Source organism: Urocitellus parryii, chromosome 1, assembly GCF_045843805.1.
Source record: "Urocitellus parryii isolate mUroPar1 chromosome 1, mUroPar1.hap1, whole genome shotgun sequence".
Taxonomy (NCBI): Eukaryota; Metazoa; Chordata; class Mammalia; order Rodentia; family Sciuridae; genus Urocitellus; species Urocitellus parryii.
In genome coordinates, this window is record NC_135531.1 from 41,966,485 (window position 1) to 41,984,574 (window position 18,090).

General features: G+C 33.5%; 1 protein-coding gene across 1 annotated transcript in view; it reads right to left on the minus strand.

Moving 5' to 3' along the window:
* The window catches only part of Arl15 (ARF like GTPase 15), a 388,677-nt gene that overhangs the window by 180,598 nt on the left and 189,989 nt on the right, over positions 1 to 18,090 (minus strand). Inside the window, exon 4 of the mRNA XM_026385967.2 lies at positions 11,861 to 12,069. Within this exon, the coding sequence (XP_026241752.1) occupies positions 11,861 to 12,069 (209 nt within the window). The remainder of the gene's footprint in view (positions 1 to 11,860; positions 12,070 to 18,090) is intronic.

Sequence of the window (18,090 nt, forward strand, 5' to 3'; positions counted from 1 at the left end):
AAAAAAAAAAAAAAAAAAAAACACCACACTTCAATTTTACCTGTATACTTGGGAAATGCTTGCATGTATATACATATAAACATGTGTGACAATATTCATCAACTGCTTTGTTTACAATCACAAAGATCCAGAGACAACTGAAATTATCAGTAACTGAATGAACACATAAAAGCCAAAATCATGCCCTAGAACACAATATATCAATGAAAATCAATGAATAAGATATATAAATATCACACAGATAATCTCAAAAAGACAATGAAAAAAAGTACATTAAAATATATTCTATAAGACTCTGCTTATGTAAATATTATCACATAAACCATTTTTGTGTATCATTTAGAGACACATGAATATGTAGTAACAAACTAAAATGTTTATCAATAAAGATATACATCAGCTGCCTCTTATGTTTGGCAATAATGGGCATTGAATACAGAGTCTCAGGCATGATAGGCAAGCATTCCACCACTGAGCTATATCCCCAGGCCTTTTTGTTAGTATTTTATTTTGAGAAAGGGTCTTGCTATGTTGCTCAGCTGGCTTGCAACTTGTGATCTTCCTGCCTCAGCCTCCTGAGTAGCTGGGATTACAGGTGTGCATCACCACACTCAAGTATTACTTGCTTTTGAAGGAGTGAGGATGTGAAAAAGACAGGGGAAGGGGTTTTAAATGCATCATTTATGATTTATTTCTCTAAAGAAAAGATCTGAAACACACTAAATGTCAACATTTGCTAAATCAGGGTGATAGATGGACAGGTGTGTTTGTTATATTATTTTCAGTATTTGTTTGAAATGTTTCAAAATTAAATAAAGTATGACTACTTTGATGCATACTTTAATATGATCACAGATGAATCTTTCTTGTGATTTTAGAGTATATGGTTCCTCTAAGCTCCTTCCCCTCAAGTGACAATAAACTGCTTAGAACTCAAACCACAGTAACAAGTTTTAATAGTTTTATTAAAACTATTTTCTTGAATGGATTATCTTACTGAAAGTATCTTAGAAATACTATCTTTAGGATAATTACATTAATTAATATATAGTCCATACTTCATTATGTTGTTAAGCAAAATTCATTAAATTGGTATGTTAACCTTTTGACATTCAAAGTCTTGCAATAAGGTAAGAGCTGTAAATTAAAGCTGAGCAGGGCACATAAGCAGAAAGGAGAACTACTTTTCACTGTATACTCTTTGGTCCTACTTAAAATTGTACCATGTGGTTTTATTCATCATTCAGATTGTTAATTAAAACAGAATTTAATGGATTTTTAGGTTGTATAATGTTCTATGGAAATTCAAACAAAAATGATATATATTTTCTAGAAGATGTCAGTCATACAATCTTAATTGATGAAGAAAGGATCAAATGATCTCAACTATGATTCTTTACAAACTTATACATATTTGTAAACAAAATCAGTAGAAGAGCTATTAATCTAAATATAATTCTAATGAACGTAAACTCTTTAACATCTTAAAAAACATGGCCCTAACTTTTTTACAGTATATTTTCCAGTTCAGCATTACTATGGCTAAAGAATTATATGGCAAAATCTTACTAAAATCCAAACAAGAAAAAGTAACAAAAAGAATTAGGATTTTTGTATTCCATTTCTAACAGACAAAACTTTAAAATTACAAATTCATACCAATGGTTTTACCAAAACGCACCGTCTATGACCTAACATGGATTTAGTATAAATTCAATGAAATACTATACTTTCTGCATCTAAATTGCTAGAACTCATGTTCTAAATAATTAAAGGGGCATTACAAAATTCACAATCATTAAAGAAAAACTGCATTTTCCTAGCACAGAGAATCAGTTCAGTCAAAAAAAAAACCTCAATAATATGAAAAGAAAACAAAGAGATTCTGGAAAAGTATAAAAGACATAGCTGAGATACTCAGACTTCCATGAACAATAACAGGCAAGCAACCTGGTGACCTCATGCTTTACCTGTTTTCCCTTCCTCACTTAAGAAATGACATTAATATAAAGTCGTTGAAAAAGCCAGACTTAATTAAGGGGTGGGGGCACCAGAAGGATGCCCAACTTTAAAGAAAAACATCAGTTAATATAAAAAGATGAGAAATTGGTACCCATTGTTTTATTGACCAAAACATGCAAGAAACATGCTTACACACTTAAAGAATTCAAATATTTAAACAACTTTCCAAAAAATTCACAAGTACCACTTTAAATGAAACTATTGCAGTATTGATTAAAATATCAATCTTTATATATAACAAGAAAAACATCCTCTTTTTTAGGAATCCGTGTTTTAATGTTTTTAAAACTCAATGCCTGGGGTATAATTATTTGCTTCTGCATAATAATCATAACAGCAATAAATGTGCATAAGTGTATATAATTTATACCTCTATATCAAGCTCTTTCTGAGGCCAATTTTTCAGGATCCATCTAATTATTCAATCTTCTCTTCAATGCACTATGCTAAAACATGATGAGAGAGTACCTTTCTTCTATAGCAGAGTTAACAATTGTAACTCTTCAACCAGCTGTTCTCTAAGGATTCCCTGGTCAAGCTCTTATTCTCATTTCATTATTTCTTTGTTCTCCATATCTAAACTGTACACAAGTTACCCAGACTTTACACTCTGGCCCCTTTCAATAAAGACTTGTTTTGGCTTGACAAGTTATTAGTCATAACCATGGTATAAAAACAAATATTTTATAAAATCCTACATGTTACAATTATATTCTTCTATGCAACCTCCAGATTTTTTCACTGTTCATACATAGAAACTCCCTCCCAGAGGCTCACTTGATTTAAGTCATTTATGAAAATGATTCCAGTTATTTTATGAAGCTATTTACTATCTAAACATTCTTCATAGAGCATTCTTTTAAAAACCTCATCATCTTATTTCAGGTGTGGCATGAGCTAAATATGATCTATATACCCTGCTCAGCACAACTGAACCCAGACACCTGGACTTTTCTGAATTTTGTTGCTGTTGTTATTTTATTTGTAAGCCTACACATAACAAAATAAAACTCTACTTAACTCTTCCCAGCTGCAGCTGAGTAGAAAACTTATAAATTGTGTGTGTGTTTGTAAAAGATTTATATGCATACAAATCTAGATTTTAAAATTTTTAGTATAAAAGTAATTCTCAACTTCACTATTAGTGTGATATTAAAAACACAGCAAAGACCAAAATAGGCCCAGTCAGGAGAAAACCATGTGGTACCTCGAAAATAAGATGCTATTTTTCTTCACAAGAACCTTGTAGAACACCTTCTCACTGATATTGAAAGTCTAAATCCTAATTTCATTTGAAACCAGTAGATAACAATTTTCTCCAAATAAAAATACTCAAGATAGTTATGTGAATGTATAAATAATAGAGTGTGGCTAAATATATAATTCTACATAAAGAGCTATTACTAAAGAAAGAAAAAGAACAAGAGATAGAAGATTCTAGTAAACAAAATGGGGAGGTTCTATAGGCAAATTATTCAGGTATAGATTAGTTCCTTCCTATCAGAGCCAACATATACTGCAGAGTAGTTGCTTCTAAGCCACATTGAGTCTGCTGTTTTTACCACTGCACATGTCGAGTTCATTGTTTTCATCAAAGGCACAAATAATTCATAGGTAGAGAAAATAAATAAAATGGCAAGACGAAAGTGCCCATTTCCAAGTATCAGAGTATTCTATTCATCTCAAAAGATGAAAGCAGATATTTTTCATTCCATGTTTTTGTTCTTAAAGGAAGAAGGCCAAAAAATATGTGATTTTCATATCGGTGTTAACACAGTAGAGCCTTTTCAAAGTCACTGCCAGAAATGCACTGGTTTTCTTACCTGCTTTTTCCATGCTTTAGGTTAAGGATGCCTGCCTCATTATAAACCCTACTGCTTCCCCAGACTTTCTGTAGTCTGGCTTTGCTGTGATTACTGGTCAAAACCTTTAATTACAGTATATAGTTTGTGCAGCTGCCTGGAAATTGGTCTCAGGGTCAGTGGCTCTTCCCGTTCCCCTCTTTCCATTCTTTTGAAGCAATATTGCTGAACTGAAGGCATTGTTCCAGCTTTCTGGTGTGCTCTGTCTGCTGCACATTATGAATAGCTTTGCAATCACTCTAGCAATTGGTTCTTCAACTGCCTTTAGGTTGTCAATTGTAATTCATTGGCTCCAGGCACCTTTTCTCTTTTCATTCTCTTGAGGTCTTTTATTACTTAATTTGCAATAATATTAGGGAATGTCTTCTTCAGACATGTCACTAATGCCTTACTGATTATGAGGCTGGGAGGACAGCTGACTTTCATACATGTCTGTTAAAATGTTTCAATATTTCCTTCATCTTTGTCACTTCTAAGGTCAATCCGAGCAGTTATTTTGTAAGAAATTTTGCTAAATCCTTAAGTCCTCTAAAAATTCTCCTTAAGATATTCTTATTTGGGGTTAATTTATACAGTTAGTTATAGTTATTTTATAACTTTCCAAAGATAGAATTACTTATTTTTATAATAATTAAGCTTTTATATTTTCTTCCTATAATTATGGCCTAGTATTTTCAATAAATAAGAATTCTAATTTTGAGCTGTATACAATTCAGAAATAGTAAACTAAGAGGTAAAGGTCTTTGAATAGAAATCAATGCCTATGTTTTCAGAACGCTTTAAAACCTATAGACATCCTTTTAGAGATTATAGAAAAAAGCTTTCAAACTATTCAAAATAAGTTCCAACACTTCTGCATTATAGAGTCAAAAGGAAGTTTATTTGAATTTTTAGGAGAAAGAATAAAAACATAACTCTTGATCTATTGAAAAAAAAATCTTTAGTGTATTATGTCTCAAATCCTGACTCTGGACAAAATCCAGTAGATTAACCCCTCTCATTAGGCTCAGCCATTCCAGAGCAACTAAGGGTATTTTTAAGCAGACACTATGTAATAATAATAATGATAATAATTATCATAATGATAATAACTAACGCTTATTGTGCTTTTTATCTTCAAAGCACCTTACTGACATTAACTATGTGTCTATTTTCAAATTAATTTAACTCAACAAATGTTTTATTAACTTTGTAAGCTATGGAATGTATAACTGAATTTGCTTTAGCAAATGAAAAACATAGTTAATAAAAGGAATTAAAGATCCCCCAAAACAAAAGATGGCACTACTGTATACTTCTGCCTCAAAATCATTCATTACCTTTGTTGAATCATTCATTACCTTTATAAATCATAAAATACTAATTTTTTATAAATATAAAGTTGAAATGAAGATGTAAAGAATAACATTGAACACTTACAACTTAAATCCATATTGCTTCAAGAAGACTAGAAATGAGCCAAATCATATTGCTCAGTAAAAGTAGTCTCTACCTTGAATAGTTATGATTCTTTATAAAATATAAAAACATGTACACACAAAAAATTTTAAGTATGAGAATTTTTAATATCCAAGTTCATTAATGTAACACATAATCTTAAAGGCTCCATTTGTTTTTATTAAATTGAATTCATTTCTTTAAAGCCATCAACTATATTCCCATAGAGCTTATTATGCAGTACTCTCCACATGAAAATAAACAGTAAAAGACAGTTTGCAATGCTAGCAAATGAAATAAACTCTATATAGTTAAAATGAGTATTAAAAAAAAAAAGCATTGAAAAAATACTTGGTCAAGATGACCTGCCACTTTCTATGAGGAATTTTATGAGGAAAATAATAACTAACTATATTCTTACACATGAACACTAGTGGATACACACAAATATAAGTACATAAAAATACATAAGACAAATATTTGTAAATATGACAATTAACAGATCAAAACTTTTGTGAACTGATCACATGGTCAGAATGGTGAGGATTTGTGGACAATGTTATTCCTGAGCAATATTCAAATATCAGGAAGAAAGTGAAAAATGTTTATATTCAAGGACTGAAACAGTTGAGTTAGACTGAGTGAAGACAGGAGACAGAAATCTGGATAGAGTCGATGGCATAAGGCCAGTAGGAAACTATGCATGATAAGACTCAGAAGGAGTTATTCCTGCAAACAACATATATCTAGTAAAGAGACATAAACAAGTCGTAATTCCTGTCCTTCAAGGAGCTTACAGTCTTAAGGGGTAGTCAGAAAAGTTAACAGGCAATTAAATTTAATAGTATGATTTGGACAAGCCTAGGATGCCAAGGGAAATCAGAAGGGGCCACCTAACTGTGCCACAGGCATTCAGGATGTGACACAGGCATTCAGGATGTGACACAATCTTGAGGTGGTTTTCTCAGGGAAATAGGAACAGTGGGTGGTAGCTAGGCATGAGTGAGAAAAGAAAAAGGAATCCAATTATGAAGCACATTAATGTTTAAGATATGTGGAGTTCCATCTGATTCCAGAAAGTATTAGAAAATAGTAGTCTTTAATATGGGTACCAGGTAAAGTAGGAAGTTTGTTTTTCTGGTATGTGTTGAGAAACAGGAAGGAAGGGGCAAATCTGAAGATGTAAACTACTAGAAAGGGGAGAGAAGTACTGCAGAGTCCGAAGAGGGAGAAGAGGACAATGAAAACATCTGCAAATAAATAAATAAACAAATACTAAGAAAATAAATAAGACTCAGAAAGCAGGTTCAAAAATTTCCACATTTACATATAATGACATCCTGAACATACTGAATACAGGAGGAGAGTGGAAAGGAATGGAGGTTTTATAATGAAACACAAAGAATTCTTTTTGGAGCATGCACTGTCATGTTTTGAAACGCATTTCTTGGTGACCTCATCTAAGTATATAATAAAATGGACCTTTATTTTGTTACATACTTGTTAGTGGGACATTTACTGGTTTTCAGTGGCCATAGCACATTCTCATCATGTTACCTAGTGGACGTAAGAAACACAGATGTAGAGATCAAGGTGGATATGTGTAAAATTAAGGAAATCAAGTAATCAAATTAATTTTCTCAAGAAATGTATATGAACAGAAAAAAAACTCGAATGAATATATAATAAGCAAAATATTCTGGCTGTTCTAATACTCTCAGCTTTTAAGTCACTTTATAAAATACACTTAGAACATTGACATTTTTGTAACTAATGAAATGATTGCTAATTCAGCTTTTCTTAAAGGTTAGTAAACATTTTCAAAAGATAGTCATCTTTTTGATGGAAGACTGACTTCGAAACCCTCTTGTTTCCCCAGGATTTAACTAACAGTGTGGAGGACATCTGTATGGAAAGGACAAATAACTTGTACTTTTTATATTGTTTTAAAATAAGTATATGTCCCATAAGGGAGTTTTCAGAATGATCACACCATAGGTATGTACATGCTGTATGTGAAATTAAATCAGGGTTCTAAAATGCTGCCAAGGGGCAGGTCAAAATACTTGGAAAACTCTTAAGATTTAAAGTATATGACCCTTACTTCCCAATGACTATTTTACAAACACACACACATTTCTCTCCATATACAAAAAGTGATATTAAATCAAGCTAAGTATTTTATGTGATTCTGTAAGTGTGTTGCATTTTCTAATAAATGAATTGACAAGTAAAATCAAAGAAGATATTTGTTACTTCACAGAGCTACCAAAAAACAACTGGTCAGTTGTCAAGCAATATAAATATAAAAGTTTTAAACTAGAGATTTATTATTTGGTGACACACATTAAGAAGAATAAAGTACATTATGTGGAAATAATATATGGAAAAAATTATAATTAAAAGTGATAGCTAACTGCCATAAATGTACTAGTACTTTCTTCCAGAAGATATATACAAATTAGAAAATGAAAACAAACTATTCATGATACACTGAATATTGAATGCATTGTTCAAAAAAAAATCTCAACACTTATAACTAAAACAAAACAAGGTCTTAAAAAAACCAGTAATGTTTGCATTATTACAGAAATACTTGCAAATACTCTTCTCACGTTTACATTGTATTCTTTCCAAGTAAAACAACAACTTCTATGCACATAACAACTGAATTATAATTGCATGAAAACTGAGAAATTGCCTGATCACAAGTTTTAACTTTAATATCGACACTCTAATTTAAATGCAGGATTTTCCTATGCTATAATTAAGGAGCCAAAGAACCAATATCATCAGTGGTATATAACTCTGCTTCCAGAATATGCTACACCGTTACCATACCTTTCAACTAATATTTGGTTTAATAGAATATATTTAACAACTCAGGACTTATGGAGTAGTATTTCTGAAAATCTTAGATACTTTTAGATGAAGGAGATGGATAAACATCAAATCAGATGAGATAGCTTGAAAGAAATAATCATATTTTTAGCAAACAAAATGTGTCATTTTATATGACATGCTAATACCCAATAAAATGAAAATAAGACTTTAAAAAGACAGGAGGTAAAAGAATCAGAATCAGCAACTATGCAGAAGGAAAATAGGATTACATTTATTGGCTGCTATATCAACTTAACTTCTCATAAAATCCTCCTGATCTATTAAATAACTTCAGAACTGAAGTATGCTCTCCTATGGGAGTTGTAAAAAAAAATTAGATACAATTACAACTCAATACAACAAAAAGTCAACCTATTTACCCTTAAGATTTTTCATTTTATAGCTTTATCATTTAAACCAGGCCAGATTTTCCCCTAATGTATCAAGGGGCCACTTGGCATAATTACGGATTTTTCTAGTGTGTTTTCTATAGTGAAAAATAGTAGATATGAATAAATTCTGGAAAACTGTGGTAACTACACCTCCCCAAAGTGAATACAACAAACATCTGTTGCAAGAACTGCTTGGCTTTCAGACAGTATATAAAGGGTGTTCTTTTTCCCAGTATTTGCTTTTTTTGTTAAAAACCCTTATTTGTTTTAAAAAAGGAATACATGTTTCCACTATCAAAACAGAAAGTCTTAAGAGTCTGGTAAGTTTGACTCAGTGAAAAAAAATGGTATATTACAGAAAGGGAAACTATGCCATGTGCAAGATTCCACTTGCTTCTGAAAGGACACCAAAATAACTGGGCAGGTTGCCCTCTGCCTGTGGGTTCCAGAGTAATTTCAACCAGTGTTGTCCTTTCTTAACATAGTGCTCCAATAAACCCAGCAACACTCATTGTAGGAAGGGGACTAAATACTTAACTCTCTGAGGATGTTTATCCTCTGTTGGAATCCCAGTGATAATTCTGCTTTCTCCTATAGGCTTCACTGGCTCCACTCACTTCTAAGGTCAACAGCATCCTCATTCCTCAATTAAGCAAATGAATTCCAAGTTTTATTCCAGCAATGGATAAATAATGGCACATTTTCTGCATAAAGCATAAAATGTAGTAATTTTCAATGGACAGAGGGGAAGGGTCAATAAGCCTTTATGACTCATGTTTTCATAACTGCACCCCAAGAGTGGTTCAGTACTTTTTGATAAACTGAATGCACCTTCATTGATTTTTAAAGAACAGAATCTTGCCTAAAATTCACAGATATTTTGCAGAGCAAAGCATGATCTTTTTAGCATTTGGAAATTTCAAAAAGTATACACAAATGAACAGGTGCAAATATAATGTTTACAAGCAGTAGGGCTGAGAACAGATAATACCTTTATGAAAGAAAGAATAATGAAAAGATGACCACATCTTTTTACACATTACAACTAACATATGACTTTGTTCTCAAAACGATTTTCTACCCAAGCCTGCTCCCAACCAGTTTGGGGTTATTTTTATACAACACTGAAGATTCAGTTTCACAACTCCATTTTTATTGCTAACAATAAGATACTGATTTAATTCTTACAACATGACAGAGTATTTCAATAGGGCCTTATGACACTAGACAGAGAAATTTCTCTGCCATCAAGAAATGAGAAAGATGGGAAGCTTCTTTTCCTTTTGGACCAAGGTAAATGTAAACACTTCATTATGCTTCCATAAAACTCAAGATTTGCAACAGCATTTATTCCAACAAAGTAATCCAAAGTGGCTAACATATGGTATATGTTTATAGAACTATAGGAAAAATGCTTTACCATCTTCAAAATCATACTATACAAATTCCATTCTAAGAAAATATTTTAAGGAAAAGTGAAATTGATACAGATGAAAAGGAAAATCAAGTTTCATCCTCTACTACATACAAGTTTAGAATAATCTTCAAACCATACCTATGATCTTCTACATTTATGGTCAACTGTCTTAATAAAAGATTAATCACAAAAAGGGTGGGGGGATATTTTCTCTTTTCCTAAGAGTTACTCAGCAAACACACACAAGGAATACTCAGAAACAATTAATTGCTAAAAGCTTCCTTTACTCAATGTAACAATGTTTAATTCCTACAGATGGTTTCTGAGTCAAATATTCAGTTTAAATAACACATCTGTCTCAATAATATCATGTCTAAGGAAAACAGATAGTTTCTATAATTTAAAAGCAAAAATAAAAAGAAAATCTCTTGTCAGATATTCATCTAACTTGAATAAAATCACCTGAAATGATAATGGCACTTTCATCATGTCTCAGATTTCACACTAATATGCATTACATACTTCATATATACAAATGTGTTGTATTCTCTCTTCTATAATACACACATATGCAACATTTCTCATAACAACTATCAGAATAACAATATATTTTCAGCAAAGCACCTTATAATCATAAACTAAGGTAATATCTATAGCAATCCACCTTTGCATGCCATCATATTCATTCTATAGATAGAAAGCCTGATGGTATGAAGTTAGAAGATTTACCTAAGGTCTTGAGGTAGGCACCACAGAAAGGCACCACACTCACAATGCTGGAGATCTGTACAACAATCCCTCTCTGATTCTATTTTTATTGTTATTTTTACTTTAATTTTTATTATCTGTATTATATTTTCCAAAATCTATACACAAAAAAGGTAGTAGTTAATTCTGAATGAAACAAATAAAGATAGATGAGAAAACTCTAATAATTGAAATAAGTCTTCCCTTCCTTACTATTTTTCTAAAACAAATGAAAATTGCCTATATATGGTTCCTCTTCTACTCAGTACTTTAAGCTACAAAGTAAATTACCTAAATTAATGTGAGTTACCTAAAATAATATGCATGATTCCCATTTTATAGGTGAGAAGCCAGACACCAGAACAAAGCTATTAGCCATGGGTCATACTCTAAATGTGAGAAAGGTCTGGAGTTAAAACATGTTATGTTCTTGGCTCATTTTTCTGACTAAAGGTAATGACATTCCTATTAACCATCTTACTCCAAAGCCACTGGAGGAAACACACAATTTTCTGAAGGAGAGGGGGGAATATATCCTGAAAGTTACAGGTGTAAAGAATACATCAAGAGTTTTGATTTCATTATACTTGGCTTATAATTCAGTATAATTTAAGTTTTAGAAACTATTTATATAACTTATTACTTTAGTACCATGAATCGAATCAGAAGCTTGGCTGAGTGAGATACTAATTACTTGCCCAGAAGGGTCAGGTGCTTTTATAGGAGCTAAGAAATAAAATTAGATGAGGAAAATAAAGAGTGGTTCGTATTAAAAGGTATTTGGTGGCATGGAACTTAAAAGATAAGACATCAATTTTTAGCCTGGCTGATTACAGAGTAGGACCCACTGCTCATAGTCAACAGCAGGCATTACAGAGGAGCAAGAATAAGACATTTAAGGGTAAGTGATGCATGGTAACATGCACCATGTATTTCTTGAAAAACTGTGGGAGAGGAGAAGGAATTACGTTGGCAGGTTAAATAACATTAAGTAACCAGAACATCTCTAGTTGTTCGCATCTTTCCAGATTCCAATGTGACAGCAATAGTCCAACAAACAAAAAGATAGACAAAGAGTTGCCAATGCTAATGAGACCTACCTCTTGTACTGAGCGAGCCGCTGGCTTGTCTTGATGATTGGCCAATATTAAAAAGGGTAAAGTGCATAATTGTGGGTGCTGAAGAGCTGAGTGCAGTTCATTTCTAGCAGTTTCTAAATCATCCTCTGAAGAGGCACTGTCTAATACAAATATTACCCCTTGAGATCCTTGGTAATAACGGCTCCAGTATTTCCGGATATTATCAGCCCCTGTCATAAAAAGAGAAAAAAAAATCCCTTTTTAAGAATAACTTTCAGAAACTGAAAAATGTCCCCATTAGTATTTCCTACTGGGAACCAAAATTAAGTATGAAAGAAAGGCTGTGGTATGGAATAGAACAGGGATCTAGAAAAGACAGAGGTTGTGAACAAAGGCCTAGAGCCAACAGGCAGATGTGGCTAACAAAATGCAAATGTTTAAGTCATTCTTTGTACTTCCATATCAAAAGACATGAGAAAGAACCAGGATAATACTTCTTAGACTTCAAGTCAAAACAATGTTCTCTGACTTTGCTTCATATTCCTAAGTGAACTACACTCCCTACAAGTTGGGTATGGACATAACTCAGAGAATAGATGTTCCCTAAGGTTTTCTTCCACACCATTTACATCTATACCATCATTATTTGGTGATATTTTCTAATAGCACTGTACTACAAGTTTGAGGTAGCCCCCAAACTTCAGATGTTGGAAACCTAATCCTCAAATTGTATATTTGTGGTATTTAAAGGTGGGTCTTTCAGAGATAACTCAGATTAGATGAGGTCATGAGATTGGGACCTCATGATAGAGATAAATGGATTTATTAGAAGAGGAAGAGAGACTCAAGCCTCATGTTCCTTTCACCAAGTGATGCTTCTACCACATCATGATACAGTAAGACCCTCACCAGATGTGGACCTTCAACCTTGGACTTACCAGCCTCCAGAACTATAATAAATAAATTTAATTTCTTTATAAATTACCCAGCCTGTAGCATTCGGTTAATAGCAACATAAAGTAGACTAAGACAAACTCCTGGCTGGGCTGCTGGCTGGCTTGTTTAATTCCACCCAGAGAATTATTAGTACAATAACTTCACGTGTCAAAGTGCTGAAATTTGTGAACAACTAAAATCTTGGCCTTTGGTATATTTATATTAATCTGTTAGGGTTCATAACCCATGGGAAAGAATAAAAGGCAATGAGCACACTCATGGGCTTGATGAGATTGAGGTAGGTGTTCATAAAAACAGACACCATGTCCTCATCAGGCAGGACATGTCTTACAACACATCTTATGTTTAACATTCAGTGCAATGTGTAACTCAAAAGTCTAATGCAGTAATGAAGAGGAAATAAGGAAACAAAACGAATTAAGCTTTCTGAGTTTGAAGATCAGAAGGAATTTTAGAGATTATTCAGTCCCATTCTCTGAGGAAACTGAAGCTGAGAGGTTGAGAGGTGAGATGATCAACTTGCCCAGAAAGGGTATGGGCATTCCTGATACATCATGATGATTGCTTTTTATTATACTGATTGGTGAAGGGAATGAACAATTTGTGTGGTGTGTGTAGGGGGGAATATATAATGAAAATCAGATAAAGAAATTTCACCAATTTATGCATGTAAGTGCTAATCAGTTATTATTTTAGTCATTCATTGAACATTTAGCTACTGTCTCCAACATACTGTGCTAAATAAACATCAGGGATCTAAACAGTGAAGATTAAGTTGGTGTGCACTGGCTGGCAAAAGCCACTTCTATGTATTACTTCCCAACTCTGTGTTCAGTGATTTTATATTGGTAACTTGAAATTGGCCAGGGGTAGAAGTTTTTTTTTTTTTTTTTTTACCATGGAAATCATCAAATGCTATCTATCAGGTCTCTTCCCTCCTTGGAGAGCTAATACACTATTGGTTAACACCAAGAAGCCCATATTTTCTGGGAGAAACAGAAATTATATATATAATTTATATATATTTACATATATTTTAAACAAAATAGAAGATAAAGAAGAAAGAAATGAAGGGAAGATTCATGCATTAGAAAGAAGAAAAAGGACAGAAAGAAGAAAAAGGGAAGGAGGAAGAAAAAAGGAGAAAAGAACAGAGAGAGAGTGAGAACAAAGAAATTAGTAGCTCTCAGTTACAAGACATGCATTATGTACAGGGCAGCTTGTCAAGGACTTCACAAATGAGAAAACCCAGATTTTAATATAGTTCCTAAAGGACTATCCTAGAGGTACTCATTACGTGTTCTGGGAGAAAGACATGAAATAGCTCACCCAAAGTGGAGAAAATAATTTAAAAGATTAATTCCAGTAACAAAATGGCTATTGGTTATTAAAGACTTCCTATATTCCAGGCACAGTGCTGTTTTACAAAGAACAGCTCATATATTTCTTACAACAACTGGGAGTAGGTATAACTGACTAAGGTTTAACCTTTTAAAGCAAGTTTTAGAACCTAAAATATGAGATATTCACCATTACACTATATTGAAATAACCAGGTATGTGAGAATCGGGGGCATTCATTTGATGTTGAGTAACTTTAAATGTGCAAAGACAAGGGATATGAACAGGTTGATTTTTATCAGGAAGGGTCCAGAGAGGAAACAAAACAAAAATAAAGAGAGGAAATTTAAACCAGAGATTAATTAATACAGAAAACTGGTTGCATAAGTGATAGTGAAACTAGGGCAAGAACAAGGGTATTGAGGTGAGCGATATCTTAGTTCAGGTTACCCAGAAGCAGGGCCTGAGCTGATGTTTTTTATGCACTTGATTATAGATGGGGTATTGTCAGGAGAAACCAGGAGTGAAAGAGTAAGCCAGAATCGGCAAAGGATTTTGGCAAAGATGTGGTTTCAGAAATCTACTTTTAGCTTGATTCCATGAGGAAGTCTGGAGCTTGGACTGAACCACAGAAGTTGTCCAGTCCAGAGGTTAGGAAGCTAGGCTATTATACTCCTGTATAGTCATTGGCTACAAGCCACTGCTGAAGAACAGGAGGGCGCTGGAGCCTGATCTCATAATCTCCCAGACATATTTGGTTGAAGCAATTACTGTCAGCCAAGAGCAGTTCTCTGGAGAAGGGTACAGGTGTGAGTCATTAGCCACTAATACCCACAGCAGCTGGGAGATGGATTCACTGGCCCAGTAAAGGAGATCTGGGTAGGATACCCACAGCATCTGCTGCAAGCTACATCCAGACATTATCCATATGCTAGAGAGCCATCCATAAGCTTGAGGGACAAAAGTGGAAGCCGTGATACCCAGAGATAATTATTTAAACCAACAACAATATTGTGTGCATATGTATCCACACATAAATTTGCCATAAAATTTACTGATATCGTTTTATAAAAGATGTGTAACACAATTTTCATATAAGAATATATGCAACATGTTTTATTATAAATTCCATAGAGCCAATTAATGCTTATAGAATGCTCTTGTTATCCATAGACAACCAACGGTTGCAACTGACCAACTAATGTAGTATGGAAAATGACTGGTCGTTGTTCTAAGTGGGTTTTCTGTTTTTCTTTTTTTCTTTCTTTTTAAACCTATATTAATTCTCTTATCCATGATAATCTGGCGAATTAGGTGCTCACACTCAGTTCATCAACAGAGAGATCAAGAGACAAGACAGAATTTGCCCAAGGTTACACATCTAAAAATATGTATGTCCCAATGCGATTGAAATAGAGAAATCACTGACCAGAGGTGATGAGCTAAATAAAGAATGTACTATGACATAAGCTACGGGAGTGGAGAGACCTGTTGGAATAAAAGATACTTAAATGCCTGTATATATTAATATTCAGTATGGGAATATGTCTAAGAAAAAATTTCCCCACTTATTAAGTACTTATTCCATCCAAATTACAGAGGTACTACCTAAAGAGAGATTTAGCATTTTTCCCTTTAGCTCAAACTATCAAATCCTGTAACGTTATATTAATCACAAGGAGACCTGTAAATCTATCAGAGGGAACAAATACAGCCACACAGTAGATGACATCCAGGGAGTCAAGTATAAAGAGAATACTTGTTATATGTTTGAGGATTTGTCCATTAGAAAACATCTTGGACACAATGGAAATTCAACACATGACATCATCTCTTCCAGTAAGAAACTGCATTTTTCATTTGCCACACTGAGGAATAAAATGCCCCAAAATAGTGAGATAAAATTCCAGCAAACCCAATGGGAAAAAAAAAAAAACTCCAAGAGAAATACAACTACTTAAAAAAAGTTCCCTATAACATAATAAACAAATATAAATATTAATAGTGAAAATACCCTTTTATTTAATTTCTTGCAACAAAATTTTCTTTCCGATCTTAGGATTTCAAACTTTCTTCACAAGCACTGAATTTGGAATTCTAAATCCCAATTCATCCTGCTGCCAGTGGCTTTAGTCAGGGGCAGCTTAATCCAGACTGGGACCAAGGAAACCAGCTATGAAGGGAAGGAGGGCATACAGTTGTTCTGTCCCAGTTAGCAGACCAGAGTTTAGTAACCAGATTAAAATGAGAAATGACTGTGTCATTAACCCAGCTGCCAGGTGCTGGGACTAATGGGGAATGCTATGGACACCTGTCTGATGTGATATCCCAACCTTCCTAACCCACAAATCAAATCCAAAAGAAGTAACAAACACAGGATATGCCACTCTTATCTAATGACTAAAATTGCATGTTCTGTGTCACTTAAATTAAAATGGTTACATAAAATGCTTAGATACCAAATTCAAACCTGGTCTACATTTTGTACTCTCAGATTAAAAACAAGGGGGAAGTCTGGATAGTAGAGGAGCTAGATAGGGCATCCGGGTGTTTCTAAATGCCCATGTTACGCAAGGTCCAATTCTGCCTTACTAAAAGTTCTAAGGAATTCTTGGGAATCTAAGAACTCATTCTGAGTCAACCAGAAGGTACTCTCTTTGTCTTAGTTTTTTTTTTTTTTTTTTTTTTTTTTTTTTTTTTTTTTTTTTTTTTTTTTTTTGTACTCAAGGTACTATCTAGTAAGAGTAGAAGGAAAAGACAGGAGCATAACATGCCCTGATTGTGTATGTTCACTTCTGTGGTACACCATGGTTGGTAACAATGGTCACTCATTTTTCACTAATTCGTTCATCTAACAGACATGTACTAAATACCTGGCACCATCCTATGTACTGGGGATGCAGCAGTAAACAAAACAGACAGAAATTCCAGTCTTTATACTGCTCACAGCAGAGCCAGCCTACAATTACAAAGATTAAAAATGCTAGTACTTGTTTTCTCTCTTGGAGAAACATGAACATAGGGTTTAGTTCTGATCAACGAGGATATAATGAGGGCTGTGGAAAGTTTCTGAAAAAGATTTTGCTCCTCAACAAGCTTTTAGATTTTTTTGGGTGATAAGGTGATACTAGAGCAGCATTAGCCTTGTAGCAATCTTGACAGAGACATATCTACACACTCAGGTGTCCAAATAGGAAGACAGGAAGAGTCTGGATCTTTGAGAACACTGCTGAGCAGCAAATCCATCCCCCTACTTATAAGGACTCTACTCTAGTAAGTGAGAATAGTAAATACCCATTATTCAAGTCAATTTTTTAGAAGACTATTTTGTTTATTTACAACCAAAGAGATGCTAAGTTCTCTTAAGTTTTTAATTTTTTTGTTTATTTTTGCATTACAATTCTTAATACACCATTATACCATAATTTATCATATCTCTGATTATATATAAGGATTATTAACACCAAATTCACATCTTCATACATGTATTTTGTATAATGATGAGGGAAGTTCCCTTATGTTAAATTTGAAAATCTCTTAATAAGTTCTTTAAAAGTTCTTCTTTGAAAAACAGATCCAATGATGAATTTGAAAATGAATTTGAAAATCGGAATAGGAATTTGAAAATAGGAATATTCAGAAGTCAATAATGAAAGTAGTTACTCAATGTTTTCTCTATGAAACATATGATTTTCAGACTAGTGCTGTCCAACTGGAATTTCTTCAATGATAAGAAAATTCTACATCTGTGCTTTCTAATATGGTAGCCATTAGTCACATGTGGCTAGTGAACACTCCACTCTAGATACTGTCATAACTGACTGTGAACATAAAAGACTGCTAGAAACCACTGCAACAAGAAGACTTACAGAGATCTAATCTGTTTTGGAAAAGAAGAGCACAGAACTCTGCTGATATTGAAGGGGCTGCAGTCACCCCATTCAGAGATAGCTT